This window comes from Carassius gibelio, chromosome B20 (genome assembly GCF_023724105.1).
Source record: "Carassius gibelio isolate Cgi1373 ecotype wild population from Czech Republic chromosome B20, carGib1.2-hapl.c, whole genome shotgun sequence".
In the NCBI taxonomy this organism is placed as follows: domain Eukaryota; kingdom Metazoa; phylum Chordata; class Actinopteri; order Cypriniformes; family Cyprinidae; genus Carassius; species Carassius gibelio.
The window spans coordinates 22981520-23000167 of NC_068415.1; the positions used below are offsets into that span (position 1 = coordinate 22981520).

An 18648-nucleotide genomic window follows, 5' to 3' on the forward strand; every position below is an offset into this window, starting at 1 on the left:
AGGTACATTTTAATATTGCACCATATATAGGCTACAGTATAATCCCACGAACAAGCTTTTGTGTTTTTTTTTTTACTCCACTTCAGATAAAGCCAGCACCATAACTGCAGAAACAGGCTGGATACTTAAAGAGTTTGAAAAACCAGATCAAACATAACTTACTTTTGCAGTATGGTGACAAAGGCAAGTTCACACAACAAAAGCGTTACTAACTAACGTTACCTGCATGCATTCAGAAAGCACTATTTAGCAAATATTAACCATAACACTTACACCATGAGTTGAGGATGGCGTACAGTCAGGTGGTTAAATGTAGATTATGTTTTTATCTACTACATAATTATTGCTGAAGCTCATTCTGATTCTGAATCTGATTCAAATGGAGCTTCGTGTGGTTAAATGTATTTTAGTGTGTATGTCCTCCAAACCTGCAGGGGGCGACTCCAGTGGGTTTAAACACACAAGAGAGCGCTGCTGAGAAGAGCCCAAAGAAGACGCGCTGTAAATGGCCGCTTCCATGTTGTGAACGTGAAGACTGGAAACATTACAATTTTATCTAACTGCTCAACTGCTCATCGAGATCATAATCGAAATCCTACACCACAACGGTAAGATTACCGATTAGTTATGTTATATAAAACTAAGGATGAGTAATTCATCTGACCTTCCGTGAGCGAGTTTAACGTTACTCTCACTGTCAAAATGAATTGAGGGATAAAAAAAAATCAAACTGCGCTTTTCACATATTAAACATCAGATTTACAGGATAATCGACTGCCTTCATTTGTGATCAGTGATATCTGACAGGTTTAGTGTTTCAGCGTGGGCTTTAGCCGGTGACACTTGAGCTAGAGCAAATTATTCACATAGACTTTAAACAGAGCTTTAAATATGTCACACGTGATTAACGCTGTTTATTTATATTTGAGTATTTGAATCTAGAGGTGTGCTGAGTGTTAATTATAGCTTTATAAATACTTTATTAATCTCTCTCTCTCTCTCTCTCTATATATATATATAGCACTTAAACAGTTTTTTTAAAGCACCTTTACAGTAATAAACAGTAAAATAACTGTTGTAAAATGTATTAATTATAAAACGAACTTCAACCTCAGCTTTAAAATAGCTCTGCAGAAGCTCAATTTAGTTCAAGTTCATCCAGTCATGTCAGTACAGTCCAGTGATGTTTTCTGACTAGTGATGGTCTTTTAAGCAGATGTGTGAGGTGACCCAGTAATGAACTAACTGATATGTTCAGTGTTTTGCTGTACAGACCCGCGCAGCTGTTGCTGTCCAGTTTGGCATCCGCTGTCACCTCCTCCCAAATGAAGGACGGTAAGGAGAACTCTACCGCCACTGCTGGAAGTTTTACCACAAATCTGGACCACACAAAGCCATGCTGGTACTGGGACAAGAAGGATCTGGCCCACACCCCGTCCCAGTCCGATGGGCTTGATCCCGCCACAGAAGCCCGCTACAGACGAGAGGGAGCCCGCTTCATATTCGACGTCGGGACACGTCTGGGACTGTATCCTTCGAACACTGCCATGTACAACTTATTATCAGTTCTGTATGGGAATGGTTTTGAAATATTGCGAGTATTTTTATATGATCCTTAACCAACGCTTAAGACATTATGACACTCTGGCAACTGGAATAACATACTTTCATCGGTTTTACATGTTTCATTCTTTCAAACAGTTTCCCAGATATGTAAGTGTTGTACTTGTGCTCTTAAAAATCGGATCATTTTTACATTCAATGCATTTTGGCAGATTATTTAATCCGTAGCGTTTTCTTTTCATCCTACCATATAAAGCCTAATAGTTTACAATGTTTGGAGGCAAAGTACTGCTTTGTGTATAGCAGTATCAATATATCATTTATATATTTTAATATCTTTTTTTTTTTTTTTTTTTTTTACGAATCCAGTATATTTGGTTTTAGATTAATTCAAAGAATAGGGCCTTTTAATGACTATTATTACTGTTTATATGTTTTACTCTAGGTGAACATATCATTGTTTGTTAACATTCGCTTCTTGGTCCAAGTTGTGATAATCTAGAGTTTTTAGGGTTAAAAACGGTCTGTTTTATCATATTGATGGCTTTCAAATAAAAAGTTTTCAAATGTTTAAAAACTATTCTGTTGTGCCAAGAAGAAAAAAACAACAAAAGGGACTGAGTTAACACAGTGTCTATGTTACAATGTTTGTTACTGTAGCACGTAGCTCACTCTACATTTAGTCGTGTTTAAAAGCTTTATGTTTCTCTGTGCAGGTGACTGGGGCTTGTTGTCTTTTCCTGGCTGGCAAAGTGGAAGAAACCCCCAAGAAGTGTAAAGACATCATTAAAACGGCTCGGAGTCTGCTTAATGATGTGCAGTTCGCACAGTTTGGAGATGATCCGAAGGTTTGCACAGTTTCTCATTCTCATGATGTTTCTGCTGTGTTAAACGTCACTGTGTTTCATGAAATGTCTCCACAGGAAGAGGTCATGGTCCTGGAGAGAATTTTACTCCAGACGATCAAGTTTGATTTACAGCTTGAGCACCCCTACCAGTTTCTGCTGCGCTATGCTAAACAGCTCAAAGGTATTAATGGGTTTAAACGAATGGTTCACCCAAAAATGTAAATGATGTCATTAAATATTCATCCTCATGTCGTTCCAAACCCGTAAGACCTTCGTTCATCCTCGAAACACATATGAAGATATTTGGGATGAAATCCGAGAGCTGTCAGACCCTCCTATAGACAGCAAGGGTCACGAAACTTTCAAAGTCCAGAAAGGTCCTGAAAACATTGTCAAAACATTTCATGTGACTTCAGATGTTCAGCAGTAATTTTATGAAGCTACGAGAAAGTTATGAGAAAAAAAACAACGGAAATAATGAATTTATGTTACAATTTGTTCAGGAAGCACATTATTGTTTTGCACAAAAGTATTCTCGTAGCTTTATACAATTACGGTTGTACCACTGAAGTCTTTGAAAGGTTTGTGACCCTTGCTGTCTATGGGAGGGACAGAGAGCTCTCGGATTTCATCCAAAATATCTTAATCTGTGTTTTGAAGATGAACGAAGGGCGAGTCATTTTTGGGTGTATTATCCCTTTAATAAGATATATAATATTGCTTTGTGGTGATGTTAATCATCATGGTTTGATTTTTCAGGTGACAAGAACAAAGTTCAGAAGCTCGTGCAGATGGCGTGGACCTTTGTCAATGACAGGTGGGACTGTAATTCATTCATTCATTTCTTAATTTACAACCATGGTACTGTATTTCATTTTATTTATTTTTTGTGTGTGTGTCTCTGTTTTTTTTTTTTTTTTTTGTCCACACGATTCTGTGATTATTCAGTTGTTACCATACATGCATATCAGTGTTATTATAGTTAACTAAAACCACACATGTATATGTATGTATACATGTATGTGTGTATGGAGAACTTGAGGCTTCTAATGTTTAATTTGAGTGATAGTTGTTGTTCAGGGATGCACATTTTAAAGCAATATTCAAGCATTTGAACATTTAGGCATTTAAACCCAGTTCATTTTAGACACTGCTCTTTTGCACCGAAAACAAAAGAATGTTTTTAAAGGCGTATTTTTACAAGTAAACTGCTTAACGTGTCATCATTGATTCTTCTGCAGTTCTTAACATGTTCGTGTGTATTTCCAGCCTCTGCACGATGTTGTCCCTTCAGTGGGAGCCCGAGATCATAGCGGTGGCGGTCATGTACCTCGCTGGGCGGCTGTGTAAGTTTGACATTCAGGAGTGGACGTCTAAGCAGTCGTCTCGCCGCTGGTGGGAGCAGTTTGTCCAAGACGTGCCGGTGGAGCTGCTGGAGGGTAATCACATTAATCATTGACAGTGTGCATTTCAAACTTTCTCTCCGCCAAAGTAATCATTTGGGTATAGGAAAAATAATCCTGGTTTTCCATGTAATGATGCATGATCTCTATACCTTCTTCAGACATCTGCCACCAGATCCTGGATCTGTACTCTCAGGGCAAGCAGCCGATACCCCAGCAGCCTCAGATACAGGACAAAGAGAAACCGCCCCCCCCTCCTGCTGTCCCGCCCGGCCAGAACCCACCAGCTCAACCTCCCTCCAAGAAAAACTCCCCCCAGGCCAGCCCACCTGCCAAGATTAAACGCCAACATGTGAGTAAAACACTTGCAGTTAGATGTATTATGGAGATATAATGGAAAACACACATTTGCGACCAAAAATTAGTTTAAGTCACCACCCTGGCACACAGCCGTTCATCTCTGACTTTTATTTGTGAGGTAGCTTTGTGCTTCAGGATTATGGATCGTGTAGTTCTTTGCCAGGGTTTTGCCTAATAAAACTGGTTTGATTTGTAAAAGTGGAAATCACATTCAAAAACGCGATAACAGTTAAAGATGTCATCTACTCACATTTCATGTCATTCCAACCCTTTCTTTCATCTGAAGAACGCAAAAGAAGATATTTTTAAGAATTGTGGTAGGCAAAGAAAACAACCAGGGCTTGAAAATGAAAAAAATAATTTAATAAAAAACTCCGAGCCGAATCGGTTTTCTGTATAATTATTTTTTTCGATTCCTGTGTATTATTATTATTATCCTTCCGAAACTGGTTTGCCTAGAAAAAAACAAACAAACAAACGGTTAATGACGTTTTATTTAAAACTTTTTCTTTGCCTTTACTAACAATAATAATAATAGTATAATAATAATAATAATAAAGTACAGCATTTTCTACTCAAAAAAATAAAATAAAAAATACAGCACCATCTTTTCTAGATTTTGGCCAAATTATAGGCAACTAAACAAAATGTAAAAATCTGTTAGCGCTTTAAAGACATTCAAGTGTTTTTTTTTAAAGATATAAAAAAATGTTTGTTGCATTGTTAAAAAATGCTACTCGTATAAAATAGCGTTTTGAAAGTAAAAAAAAACATTAAAAAATCTTGTAGGCTCACGTTGCATTATACTATTAGGCTACATTCAGAGATAATTTGCTAAAATGCCGGTAAAGCAAAATGTTACAAACATAAAAGATTATAAACTGTTATTAGTTTCCTTCTCTCCACAGCAAATCCTCTAAAGTTTAGGCTATGCGTTTAGGATATAAAAACGTCCATCCAAAAAACGAATGAATTTATGGTGAATCTGATGCCTTCCTCTCTCGTTCGGCACAAATCCAAATGTTTCCACATATGTGACATAACTGGAAGCTAAAATAGACTCTTATTTATCATGTAAATAACGATCTTGGAAGTAAAGGTAGAATTATTACATTCCTACAGTAATTGTGAAGTATTTTAAGGCTCATGTTTTATTTGATTTTGTAGGTCTCTCCTAAAGATGAACCTAAAGCCCCACCAGGTAAGCCCTTCAGGAGGTTTGTATAGTGTTATAATAATGAATATCGATAAGATGATGAATGTCCTACTGTATGCAGTGCTAATTTCTCTCTCTGTCTCTGAAACAGAGCAAGTCGGGTCTAAGATACCACGTCTGGAGAGCCCTATGCCCCCTCTCCCTGTGTCCCAGCCCCCAGGTGAGGATTTCTGTCTCAGGAAATAGGCAGCAAAATAAATCTTTGGTAAAAGTACATTGCTCATCATCTACAAAAAGAATTGTTTACATACATTTTCTAGTGGGGTTATTGGAAATTTGTCTTGGCATTTGACCATATATGACTGTGCTTCCCGCTACTTCAGACTAATTGCTTTTAGTAATACACAGTAATTGACATTAGAAATACATTAGAAATTTATATTTTATTTTTTAGCAAGAACTAATTAAATCGATCAAAATTATCAGTAAAGACATTTATTATGTTACAGTGATTTCTTTCTATTCATCACAGAATTCTGAAGAATGATCAGTGTCCAAAAAAAAAAATCTGTTTTCAACATTATTAAAAAAATTAGAGTCCCAAATTAGCATATTAACATTTTGACAGTTAAGTCTGGAGTGGAAATCAATTGATCATATTGGAATGATAATTCACAACGTGGTATTATGATTCACTTTTTTAGAACAAATAAACTCTGTGTAAAATGTGTGTAGTTGATACTACAGTGGCCTGTCTCTGACTTGTGTGCACACAGACCGCAAGCCTCCGTCTGTGATCCCTGCTCCTCCCGCTGAAGCAGAACCGGCCTCATCAGCTGACATGGATCCAGCACAGGGCCCGGCTCCTCCCCTGCCTCACGGGGCCCCGCCCCCTCTACCTCACCGCCCTCCACCCCCTCCTCCCTCCAGCTATATCATGGGAATGTCCACGTCCAGTTCCTACATGTCGGGCGAGGGATTTCAGAGTCTGCAGTCCATGATGAAGACCGAAGCGCCCTCTTACGCACCCATGCCCCCGTCGTTCGGCCTGCCGTACCACCATGTATATTCACATGCAAACCCCCCGCCTCCAGGCCCTCCGCCCCCAAACTCTTACCCTCCTCCCAATCTGCCCCCACCCACCCCATCTTACCCCCCTCCAGGCTACAACCCCAGCTACCCCCCTCCGCCCCCGCGTATGCCACCAGGGCACAATGTGCCCCCTCCGGTGATGGGCTTACCCCCCGCTGGGTACCCACCTCCACCCGGCCAGCCTCAGGTGCCGCTGCCGCCCCACGGCATGCCGCCTGTGGCAGGAATGAACAGAGGGGCGTGGATGAGATGAGGGGTGATTAAATCAGTCATGTGCCTGTATACAGTGTACACGGTCTGTCCTGGGGTTATGTTTTCTGATGCAGGTTTCACAGGAAGGTACAACATATTTCAGCTGCACAGATCAGCGCTGGTTGAGTCTGGGAGTCCATGAAGTACCACAGACTTCTGCTTGGGTCCAGGGTTTCACGGTTCTGTGGACTTTAAATCCACTGATGCCATTTGAAGGGATAGTTCACCCCAAATTAAAAAAAACTGATGTGTTGACTCTCCCTCATGTTGTTCTAAACTTTTCCATACAGTTTCACGGTAGCCATGGTTGGTTAATCTAAAAAATGGACCATGATGTTGATGTTTTTGAGGTCATAGAAATAGAGGGGTTATCATCTTTTTTCAAAATGATTACGTGGTGTCTGATCTCAAGTAGCAAGGATTATTCATATTGTTTGTTCTGGTCAATATGAATGGTTTTAACGTGAAGAGAGATCCTGAAGTTTTTTCAGTTTGGGGGAAACTGTGTCTTTAAATGCGTTCACATCACCACTTACAGTCCAAACCCACTTCTGTGAATGAGTTATGAATTCTTGGTTGTACATATGATTTATTCTGTATTATCTTTAGAGAACTCTTTTCAGTGTTATGTATTCACTCTCCTTTGGCTTTGCTTTTTTAGTTGCTGTGTTGAAGTATTCATATTATTTTCTTGGGGGAAAATATCCCACAAATCATCGTTAGCAGTCCTTTTATTCAGATGCGTTTCTGGCATCTTTGACTGACCTGAGATCAGGTGCATTGATTGATAGGCATGTTCTTTCTATAGTTTCCCGTATGTGCCTTAGTTTGGTTAGTATTTAATCAGCAAAGGACTTGCTAAGCTCAACCACCATGTGTTTGCCTGGTGATTTCTTTTTTTTTAGGCAGATAATAAAAGTATTTTTCCCCTTGTGCATTTACTTGGTTGTGTCTTGTTTTAAATTGCATGACTGTCAGGCTGTGAATTATCTGAGAAAATAATGTTGTCTTTAATTAAACGTACACATTGTGTTAAAAATACGGTTTAACACGAGGACATTGGGTTCTGTGCAGTTTCAGAATGATACAAACAAGCTCCTGGCTGGAAAGATTAAATAAAGTTTCACAAGATATACCCCAGTATACATTTCTAAAATTAATACTTTTTTTAAAACTTGAAATACACTAGTAAACAACATTACATTTTGTAATGGTAATGGTGTCATCGTATAAAATGTATTAGTGTTTAAGTTTTATTCTTATTTATTTTATTCTAAATAATCAAACTTTCTATTTTGTTCGCTTAAAATATTAAATACTTTTTCAGAAAACATGTTCTGTCTTTTCCATATTGATATTCGATTGTGTGACATGAACCTACACACATACAAAATACAAACAAGCCCTGCAGCTAGAAAACTTTACAAGCTCAAATGACTTATTTTTGTACTAAATAAAATGCACTTACAAGATTTAAATCGCATGGAATGTCTTGAGTGCATTGCTGTAAATGATATATTTTTTATTTTATCTTAAAATGTATGCGTTTACTAAGCGTATTGCATGTAAAGATAAGTATTCATGTATATTATAAATAAAAGAGGTATCACAATACACTGATTCAGCTTTTATATTGTGAGGTTGTCAATGAGATGAAATGATTGTAGTAAACAGGAGTAATTCCCTTCATTACCATTAGGGGGCACAATTCTCAACATTTATTTTATTATTTTGCATTTTGCGAAGCTGCTTTGACACAATCTGCATTTTAAAGATGAAACCAAACAAACAAACAAAAAAAACTACATAAATAATGGTGACTTGACTTGGCATGTTTACTGGAATTGGGCTTTATGTAGGCCATAAAGTTGGGACCCACACTAATATAGCTCCGAAATATAGCTCCGAATATGATACGTTTTATTTATATGAAGGATGTACAGTATTGTTCAAATTAATAGCAGTACAATGTGACTAACCAGAATAATCAAGGTTTTTAGTATATTTTTTATTGCTACGTGGCAAACAAGTTACCAGTAGGTTCAGTAGATTGTCAGAAAACAAACAAGACCCAGCATTCATGATATGCACGCTCTTAAGGCTGTGCAATTGGGCAATTAGTTGAAAGGGGTGTGTTCAAAAAAATAGCAGTGTCTACCTTTTACTGTACAAACTCAAAACTATTTTGTACAAACATTTTTTTTTTTCTGGGATTTAGCAATCCTGTGAATCACTAAACTAATATTTAGTTGTATGACCACAGTTTTTTAAAACTGCTTGACATCTGTGTGGCATGGAGTCAACCAACTTGTGGCACCTCTCAGCTGTTATTCCACTCCATGATTCTTTAACAACATTCCACAATTCATTCACATTTCTTGGTTTTGCTTCAGAAACAGCATTTTTGATATCACCCCACAAGTTCTCAATTGGATTAAGGTCTGGAGATTGGGCTGGCCACTCCATAACATTAATTTTGTTGGTTTGGAACCAAGACTTTGCCCGTTTACTAGTGTGTTTTGGGTCATTGTCTTGTTGAAACAACCATTTCAAGGGCATGTCCTCTTCAGCATAGGGCAACATGACCTCTTCAAGTATTTTAACATATGCAAACTGATCCATGATCCCTGGTATGCGATAAATAGGCCCAACACCATAGTAGGAGAAACATGCCCATATCATGATGCTTGCACCTCCATGCTTCACTGTCTTCACTGTGTACTGTGGCTTGAATTCAGAGTTTGGGGGTCGTCTCACAAACTGCCTGTGGCCCTTGGACCCAAAAAGAACAATTTTACTCTCATCAGTCCACAAAATGTTCCTCCATTTCTCTTTAGGCCAGTTGATGTGTTCTTTGGCAAATTGTAACCTCTTCTGCACATGCCTTTTTTTTAACAGAGGGACTTTGCGGGGGATTCTTGAAAATAGATTAGCTTCACACAGACGTCTTCTAACTGTCACAGTACTTACAGGTAACTCCAGACTGTCTTTGATCATCCTGGAGGTGATCATTGGCTGAGCCTTTGCCATTCTGGTTATTCTTCTATCCATTTTGATGGTTGTCTTCCGTTTTCTTCCACGTCTCTCTGGTTTTGCTCTCCATTTTAAGGCATTGGAGATCATTTTAGCTGAACAGCCTATCATTTTTTGCACCTCTTTATAGGTTTTCCCCTCTCTAATCAACTTTTTAATCAAAGTACGCTGTTCTTTTGAACAATGTCTTGAACGACCCATTTTCCTCAGCTATCAAATGCATGTTCAACAAGTGTTGGCTTCATCCTTAAATAGGGGCCACCTGATTCACACCTGTTTCTTCACAAAATTGATGACCTCAGTGATTGAATGCCACACTGCTATTTTTTTGAACACACCCCTTTCAACTAATTCAACTAATTGCCCAATTGCACAGCCTTAAGAGCGTGCATATCATGAATGCTGGGTCTCATTTGTTTTCTGACAATCTACTGAACCTACTGGTAACTTGTTTGCCACGTAGCAATAAAAAAATATACGAAAGACCTTGATTATTCTGGTTAGTCACATTGTACTGCTATTATTTTGAACAATACTGTATGTTTCAAAATGGAATTAAACCAACACTGAACTAAACTGAGCTAAATAGAAACAGGGATGCAATGAAATCGATATTTATGTTGTTTTATAATTGATTAAGTTTGTAACATCTGTTACAACTTATTCTCCTGTACATTGCTATAAAGCTGCTTTAAAACAATCAGTATAAAGTGCTATAAAAATAAATGTGACGACATAAAGCAATAGATTGTTTATTGACAGAATTGTTTGGTTCACTTTGTACACCTTTTTTTCTTTACATCTTTACCATAAAATGTATCCTGCGGTCATGCTCGCAGCTATTAACACTGAAGACAGGATAAACCTCAGAGGCTTTACACAATAAAACAAAACAGGGAGTAGGTGCATAGGTTCCAAATAAAACCCCATGCACAAAAGAGGCAGCACATGCCAAATAATATCATCCCCGAAAAATCATGGCTTTGTGTTAAGACCGCTTCGGATCTGCTTGCAGCTCCTTTCATTAACAACAATAGCAACTTCTCATGTTTGTAACAGGTGGGTCAGAACTCATTGCCAGCCAATCGAATGCACTCTTACTAATAAAGAAAACACCTCTGGTTAATTCATGTTTAAACTCTTTCTTTAGCTGTCACCCATTTACAATTACATCTTTTGGCTAGGTTCGGAATACAACTAAATGCAGCATACAACATATGCTCGACCTTCCATCGTCAGTATGAAGATCGAACTGAATTAGTTGCAATTTATTTGAATATGAAATATTTCTAGACTTTTTAAATGTCAATGCTACTGTTTATGGTTGAAAAATGTGTGCTGTTTTACGTACCATTTCTTTTTGCATTCTGAACACAGCCATAGTATTTAATTTACAGGCATGAGCTGAGCGGTTTATTTGACATTGAAAAGAATATCAGGAAAAAGAGACTCACATACATTAAACTATTGCTGACATGCATTTAAATGAACTGAATGCCACTTGCTATATCCAGACCTTGATCACTAATTAAGTTTAATGGTAACTATAGTTCTTCAATAGTTCAGACTTCTGAGGGAAAATGTGAGGATAACACATAAGATGTGTTAAATGGTGCTGAAAGTGCTTTTTGGTAACCGAAAGCATTATTAAACTAGCCGAAATATATAATAGATAAACAAGCAGGGGATGGGAAATATGCAGAATTTCTAATGGATTCCATGAGGGCTTGTGATCATTGTTCATCCAAAACAAACTATAATCATAGTAACTGACAGTGACAGAGAATCCCCCTGCAACAACTACTTAAACGTCCATGAAACTTGATGCACAGTTTTCCTTCATGGACTGAAATATTTAGTCGGGGCAGGAGACATTGATGGACTTGTCTACTTTTTGAGACACAAAGCTGCTTTAATTTAAACTTTGACCCCATTGCCATCATCTGTCATGCATTCATGTGGAGGTCAAAGTGGAGCATTGCATGTTTTTTTTTTTTTTTTTTACTAGAATCATGAGAAAGGACATTCATGTAGATAAACTCCTAGTGGTGAAAAAGACAGCATAGACCTTTAAAACATTAGGTTAGCACAATTATTTCTTCCAATGCATCAGTCGTGACTGTTAACGGGTCAACCGAGGACTTAAAAAGGCTGGAAAAGGACAACTGAAACTACTGTTTCAGACATGACGTACTGTATACTTGCCATTTCCCTAGACCTGAGAGATGTGATTGTCTAGCATGCACAGCACACCGTTTTAAAATCTGACATCTTAAATATTCAAATACAATGATTTTCAGTTGTGACCGCCTTTTTTTCATACAGGAAGAGGGAAAAATCTAATTCAGCATGTTTTGTGCTGCTTTTGTGTCTGAGTTGCATTGATCAAAAATTGTTGCATTGTTAAGAAACCCCAGATGCTGTAAAGTTGGAACTTATTAAAACAGCTTCTAGAAAAAGTAAAAACACTTAAAAAGACAACATAATAAAGTGTTTTTTTGTACATATCTTACATCATCTTTCAGAGTCATTAGTATAGATTACCTGCACAGGAAGGGTACCAGAACACAGTGGAGTGAGTGAGCATGATCTGGTATCACTCTGAAAGGAGTGAACCACAGTTCGGTGGACACAACTTTGTCAAAAAGGGTGAAGGCAAACAATAATGAGTTTTCTTACATCACTGGTTTGTAAAAACAATATTATGAGGTAAAACATAAAAAAAAAGAGGAAAGCTGACTGAACATCACTAGCTGCCAGTTGTAAACACTTCATGGGTCCAGTCCCAAACCACACTGTCCTTTCAGTGTTTCTTCTCTAAATCTAAATTCGGTCAAATTGACCGTTGGGTAATTGTCAACTGAGCAGTCCAGAGTTGGTAAATTCATACCAGATCAATTTCATCAATAAAGAAAAAATATAATTAACAGTCAAAAAATGTCTTTTCAAGGTGGATTATTGCTTGTTTACAGATTAACTGAAAATTGGAGTGTGGCGGCCCAATGTTAATGGCAATAGTCGGACACCAAATTATTTGACATGGATGATGGTAGTGGACAGAAGCGTTTGTGTCTCTCAGTTTGGTGCTGCTGGAGTTTAATGGTGGCTGAACAGGAGCGATGTTCCTCATGTGTTAGAGCTGACCTTTGAACTGATTCCCAGAGAGCTGCTGTCGGATGGACGGCTTTGATCCTGCTGCGTCACCCAGCTTTCGCCACACCACCTGAACACAATGGGACCAAGTCAAAAAAACAAACCTGCCATCCTTCTGTCAGTGCAAAACCTGCATCTTATAAACTGCTGGCATTTTCAGTGTTATGCTTTCTTATTTAAAACCTATACTTAAAACTTACAATCTATACTTATGAATGAACCAATTCATTTTGTATGTTCTGTAATATTTTGTCTATATAACAAAAAAAATAAAATGTCAAATAAATAAAGTAGATTTTCAAATAAGTGTGAGACCACAATCCCAAAAAAGCATTGATGGGAGTGGGAAGTTCTGTTGGTCTACTAACATTGTGCAAATGAAAGACCAGTGCAATCTACCAAGAGGAGTGCAAATTACCAACTATTATTGAAATGTTATTCAATTGGCGTATTTAGCATTATGTTTAATTCCCCTATAGAAAGTGCAAACCAGCCAAAACATCTAACAAGAACTCATATGAGCAGAGTTCACAATGGTGTTGAACAGGCCAGGTGTTTCCAGGTGAGAAGGACAGAGGTGTAATTGTGCTCAGAGCTGGATTTCTTCATTCCCAAATTCCACTGAGGGGCCCAACAAACAGATCAAACTATCATGAGCTACACCCACTTGGTGACACTTCCTCTTGAAGCGAAGATTTACCAAATGTTCCATAAACTAACCAGACATTTCTGTGATCAGTGTGACATTTTGGGAAATGAAGTGTGATATTGTAATGCATTTTATCTGCCATTGTTCTAAAGCTGAACTAACAAAGGGTCAACTGAGTGGATGGGGCATCACATTTTTGGATCGTGCACAATGTGTTTTACATAGCATGACAGACTTCGCAAAAATCGAAATAAATACTCACGTTGCACATCTCTCGCACTATGGCTTTCTCTTTCTCACTCAGGTCTTCTTCACTTTCTTCTGGAAGCTGCTTGTCCAGATTATCACGGACCTCCTGAACCTGTTAATACAGTGCATGGTCAAGACAATATTTAAAAACCCAGCTCAAACAGTTATACTGTACTGTAAAACTGCCATTTCTCCCCCAAAATAGTAGTTTTAAATTATTATTATTTGACATTTAATGTTAAATTGTTATTTAAGAAAAATATGTTGTTTATATATAACATATAATAATATACATTTATAAATGTATATACATATTTTCTAAATATATAATGAATGTGTGTGTGTGCGCGCGTGTGTGTGTGTATATATATATAAATAAACACAATACACATACATATACTATACATAACCAACAACTTTTATTTTGCATGTAATTAATTGTTTGACAGCACTAGTTTAAAAGATTAGTTTTGAACAGTATATCTGCTGTTTTATCAATTGTAACCTGTTTTGTTCAACGTTTTGATGAAAAAGCTTTATATAAAGTTCTATATAGTGGTTTTTCTATATTTAAATACATTCGATTTGGTTTGATAATGTGTGTGAAAATGTGTGTACCTTCATGGCATGAACCACAGCTTCAGGTTTCTGTACAGATGAGACAAACCCGGTGGAAGGAGAAGACTCACTGGTCTGTAGCCTTCCAGTCCCCTGTAGAGGAAAACACATGTTAGTTTGCTCCTGCCCAATATACTAGGACATTTTTGGGGAATATAGTATTATGGAAGTATACACTACTCAGTCAGTTAGATTTTTTATTTATGTTTTTTGAAAGAAATTAATACTTTTATTCAGCAAGGGTGAATTAAATTGATCAAAAGTGACAGTAAAGATTTTATATTAACACACACACAAAAAAAGGTTTTCTTAATATGATCCAGGTTCTGTGACTCACTGATTTAATTGCTGGTTTGTTGAAAAATTATAATTTCTGGGTTGTCTCCTGCCTCCCTGTAACCACTTTTCAAACCAAACCTACGCCTTGTTTTAAAAGCTAAGTTAAAAACATAAAAACATCCTGCTGAAAACATCACCTCAAACCATTGAAACATAGCAGCTGGTTTATAACTGGTCATTAGTGGGTCAAGTTTGGTTTAAATGGTCAACCAGCGGAAGGACAGTAAATGTTACCAAGAGTTTAGTAGAAATTTGATGATTGCCCATTCATGTACATAAAAGCCAAGATGACTCTCCTAAAAAATATTTTCCCATCACCATCTTAACTTAGCTTTTTAGATTAGCAGCTATCAGGTAACTAGCTGAGCTAGTAGTGTCAGGGTTTTGCACTGTCACTTTGTTTTATGTTTGTTTCTTGTGTCTAGTGTCAGTGCATGGCCTTGTTAGTTACTTTCTCGGCCATGTGCTCCTTTAGCCCCTCCTCCTTGTTTCCTCTTTACCACACTCTCTTGTTACCGTAGTTGGTCTAATTGTGCTCACCTGTCCCTCATGTATTTTCCTCCCTATTTATAGTGCACCGTACCCTTTTGTGTTAGCTGTTCTGTTTATTGTGTTCCTGTTGTGATATCTGTTGTGCACTTCACTACCTCTTGTATCAGTCTGTCTTGTCAATAAAACCTTGTTATCTCACTGCAGTTCGGTCCTCCTTCCCAGATCCCTGACAGGTAAATCATCGTGCACCAAAAAACAAACCAGCTCATATGCATTATCATCATGCAGTCCTGTTCTCATTGGTGATACATCAACTAATTCATCATTGATAATGATCTGTCTTAACTCCGAGATATGAGGATCATTCATAATGAAAACTACATTCCATCTAAAACATTCATCTTTGCTCAACATCGCACACAGCAGCCCAGACAGCTGCGGAGGACAAAAACCCCTGGTTGTGTTTAATCATTCATACCGCATGAAGAGAGCCGGACATGATCCGCATACATTCATACTGATGATGACTGCAAAACACCCCATTTAAAAAACACTTGGTGGTGGCCTAAAAAGCATTGAATACACCTCTCCAAGTCTTTCGTAAGAGATCTTATCAATCAAAGCTTCTGGAAGGAAGAACTCTCCATAATTTGAGATGGTTCCCATTGAAACACAATGCAGAAATCCTTTTTATAAATGGTTCCCACTCTGAATTCCCACTCTGTTTAGACTAATAAGTGCTGACTAAGAGGACAGACTATAGTGTCAACTCTTAGACAGCAAAACTGGGATTAAACACAATTTGCATGGTTCTAATACGTGGAAAATGATGTACTTTTCAATGTAAGTGTCATCAAGTAATTTGAAAGTGAATGTCAGTTGTCAGATTGTCAACAAAGAGTTCTGGATTATGATAATGATGACGGAATGTAATGGGGAAGAGACAATTCAATGAATTCAAGTAAACCCAACTCTTGATAAAAATATGACAATAAAAAATAACACTGCAAGAACTAAGCATTAAAAATGGTTTAAGAAGAAGAAAATGCAAACGAATGAATGGAACATCATTTTGGTAACAGAGAGATTTATGTTTGGTATTGCGTGAGATTTATCAGCTATATTCACAAAATCAACATTTTATGATCTACATTATGCAGTATTACTACAAGTCTCTAAATCGTGAAAAACTAGGTCTCTTAATGCACTCAAACTCATTTCTAAAAAGCCAGTACTTCTGTATACTTGCCACATGCAATTAATAAAACAGCCAATGTTATAAATCTTCTATATGTCTATCATGTAAATTAATACACCTCGACATGTTAAAAGATTTCATTAAAGTCTGGTCTGTTGTACTGGTGTTTTTTATTATTTTTATTAATTAAATTTTTTTTAGGTAGTCAAATAAAAATGTAACAGTTTAGTATAGGGACCAATTCTCACTAGTAACAAGTTTATTATCATGCCTATTAATAAAATATTTATAAATACTTATAAAATTTACTTATAAAGCACATGTTCTACGTGACCGTATTAAACATCCCTAATCCTACCCAATACTTAAATCTTACTGACTAGTAATAAGCAGGAAATTAGGAGTTTACGTCAAAGTTAATGATTTGGGAAAATAAAGTGTGACCAATGATATTTTCATCAAATAAAATGTGAACAAATTAACTGCTTATGTAATAAAATAGTAATTAAAGCAAACTGTCTTTAACTATTTATCATTGGCTAATTTTACACACAAAACAACATGTGTTGGTAATGTCTGATGCCTTTGTTCACTGCTACGAAGTGACACCAAAAACCTATAAAACATGAAAGGTCAACTAAAATAAACTGGCACTTGACCTGTTTTCTCAAAGGAGATGCTGAGTCAAAACAATTGAAGGAATTTCAATACAAGCTCTGCATTAATGCTGTAAAGACTTTCGGCTGACGATGGCAAGGTTCTCAAGCAAGCATGCAACATGAAACACATGGTGGTGAGACTTCCTGTGCACTGGCTGAAGGCTACACGTTCAAAGGCGCATTTGCTTTTCCATTTATTCATTCGTCGTATTTTCAGTAGGTCTGTTAATTTTCCAAGGGAAAATGAAAGGAAAAGTTTTCAAAGGTAGGACAAGTGCCTCCAGGTCTGTACAGGAAAAGCCTATAGCAGTCTATACCAGATGAAAGATTTAATGCACCAAGGATCTCCTTTTCCCCACATTGTTGCTGAATAGAGCTAAACTGATTAGGCTAAGCTTTCATATTGGAATAATATCCCATGATATCTAGTTTGAGCTGCTTCTTCTTTATTTTTTTATCGGGCTGTCAACTGATTACAAATTGAAATACGAATTAACTTAATGATTATACATGCTGATTAATTAACTGAATTAAACAATATAAATATTTACCGACAAAAGTATCTGAAAACATTTGAGACAAATGTCAAAAAGTTTGTTTATCATTAAACAGAATCCCATCACTGTCCAGCAGGACTTTTATTATATCAAGCGTATGCAGATATGTAAACTGACTTGACTAATTATTAGTATATATATATTTAAAGATTGCATTACCTTATTTTCTGGGGAAAAAAAGAAAAAAGAAAGTTGCATCGATGTAGGTCACAGAAATTAGGTAAAACACTGAATGGTCACACTTAATTTTTAGGTCCAATTCTCGCCATTAACATACCATTAACTATAACCTTTGTCTCAATAAACTCCTATTTACTGCTTAATAATAGTTAGTAAATTAGTAATTAACTTTAGGTATTGGGATTTGGGATGTAGAATATGGTCATGCAGAATTATATGCTTTTAAGTAATAAACAGCCAATATGTTAATAATGGGCGTGCTAATAAGTGACTAGTTAAATGTACAATTTGTAAGATATTTGCAGTAAAATATCCAAAAACCACTAGGCTAGTGTTATATATTTTGTCCAGCTGATTACTAACAATATCTCTAATGTTTTCAACTACTTGTAAATCATGAGAAAATTCCCATTCTAAACAAAGACACAGGCCGCCTGTCAATGACATTAGTTCTTCTTCTTCTTCTTCTTCTTCTTTTGCAACCATGTCTAATCAGGTGAATACCGCCACCTACTATATCTGAGTATGTAGCATGGCTATGAATCTAATGACGTTAGTTACCCTTTGTTACCGCCTTTACTGACGTAGAAACCACATGACAACAGTGTCGGACAAATGCGGAAGAAGCTTCGCGACAAACTTCAACTAGAAAGAGATGCCGATCTCGCTTGTGTATTACTCGATATGTGAGTTGTTTTGAGTCGTATCCTTACAGAAAACGTATGCTATTATAACGATCAACAAGATTAGTATTATGGGGCATATACGCCAAATGTGGGGCATCGCGTTTCTAGACCCGTGTGGGGACGCGTCTGATCGATCGTGTCTGATCGTGTCTTTGCATTGA

At 37.0% G+C, this 18648-nt stretch overlaps 2 protein-coding genes across 4 annotated transcripts in view; one reads left to right on the forward strand and one right to left on the reverse strand.

Annotated features, from left to right (window-relative positions):
• Positions 1–452: 452 nt before the first annotated feature.
• Positions 453–7611, forward strand: LOC127983801 (cyclin-K). Of its 2 annotated transcripts, none has more exons than XM_052586139.1 (11): positions 453–608; positions 1259–1528; positions 1632–1713; positions 2280–2411; positions 2487–2592; positions 3171–3228; positions 3681–3850; positions 3976–4166; positions 5342–5375; positions 5482–5550; positions 6107–7611. In XM_052586139.1, the coding sequence occupies exons 2-11, from the start codon at positions 1326–1328 to the stop codon at positions 6673–6675; spliced, it is 1614 nt and encodes a 537-aa protein (XP_052442099.1). In that variant the 5' UTR covers positions 453–608; positions 1259–1325; the 3' UTR covers positions 6676–7611. The 2 variants fall into 2 exon arrangements, with proteins under 2 accessions (XP_052442099.1, XP_052442100.1); XM_052586140.1 differs by having other exon boundaries at positions 461–608; positions 1274–1528.
• A 2832-nt stretch (positions 7612–10443) lies between these two features.
• Positions 10444–18648, reverse strand: part of LOC127983806 (coiled-coil domain-containing protein 85C-B) — a 38137-nt gene continuing 29932 nt past the window's right edge. For both annotated transcript variants that reach the window (XM_052586149.1, XM_052586148.1), the window contains 3 exons: positions 14377–14469; positions 13772–13870; positions 10444–12930 (listed from right to left, as the gene is read on the reverse strand). In XM_052586149.1, coding sequence (XP_052442109.1) covers positions 12841–12930; positions 13772–13870; positions 14377–14469 — 282 coding nt within the window. In that variant the 3' untranslated portion in view covers positions 10444–12840. The remainder of the gene's footprint in view (positions 12931–13771; positions 13871–14376; positions 14470–18648) is intronic.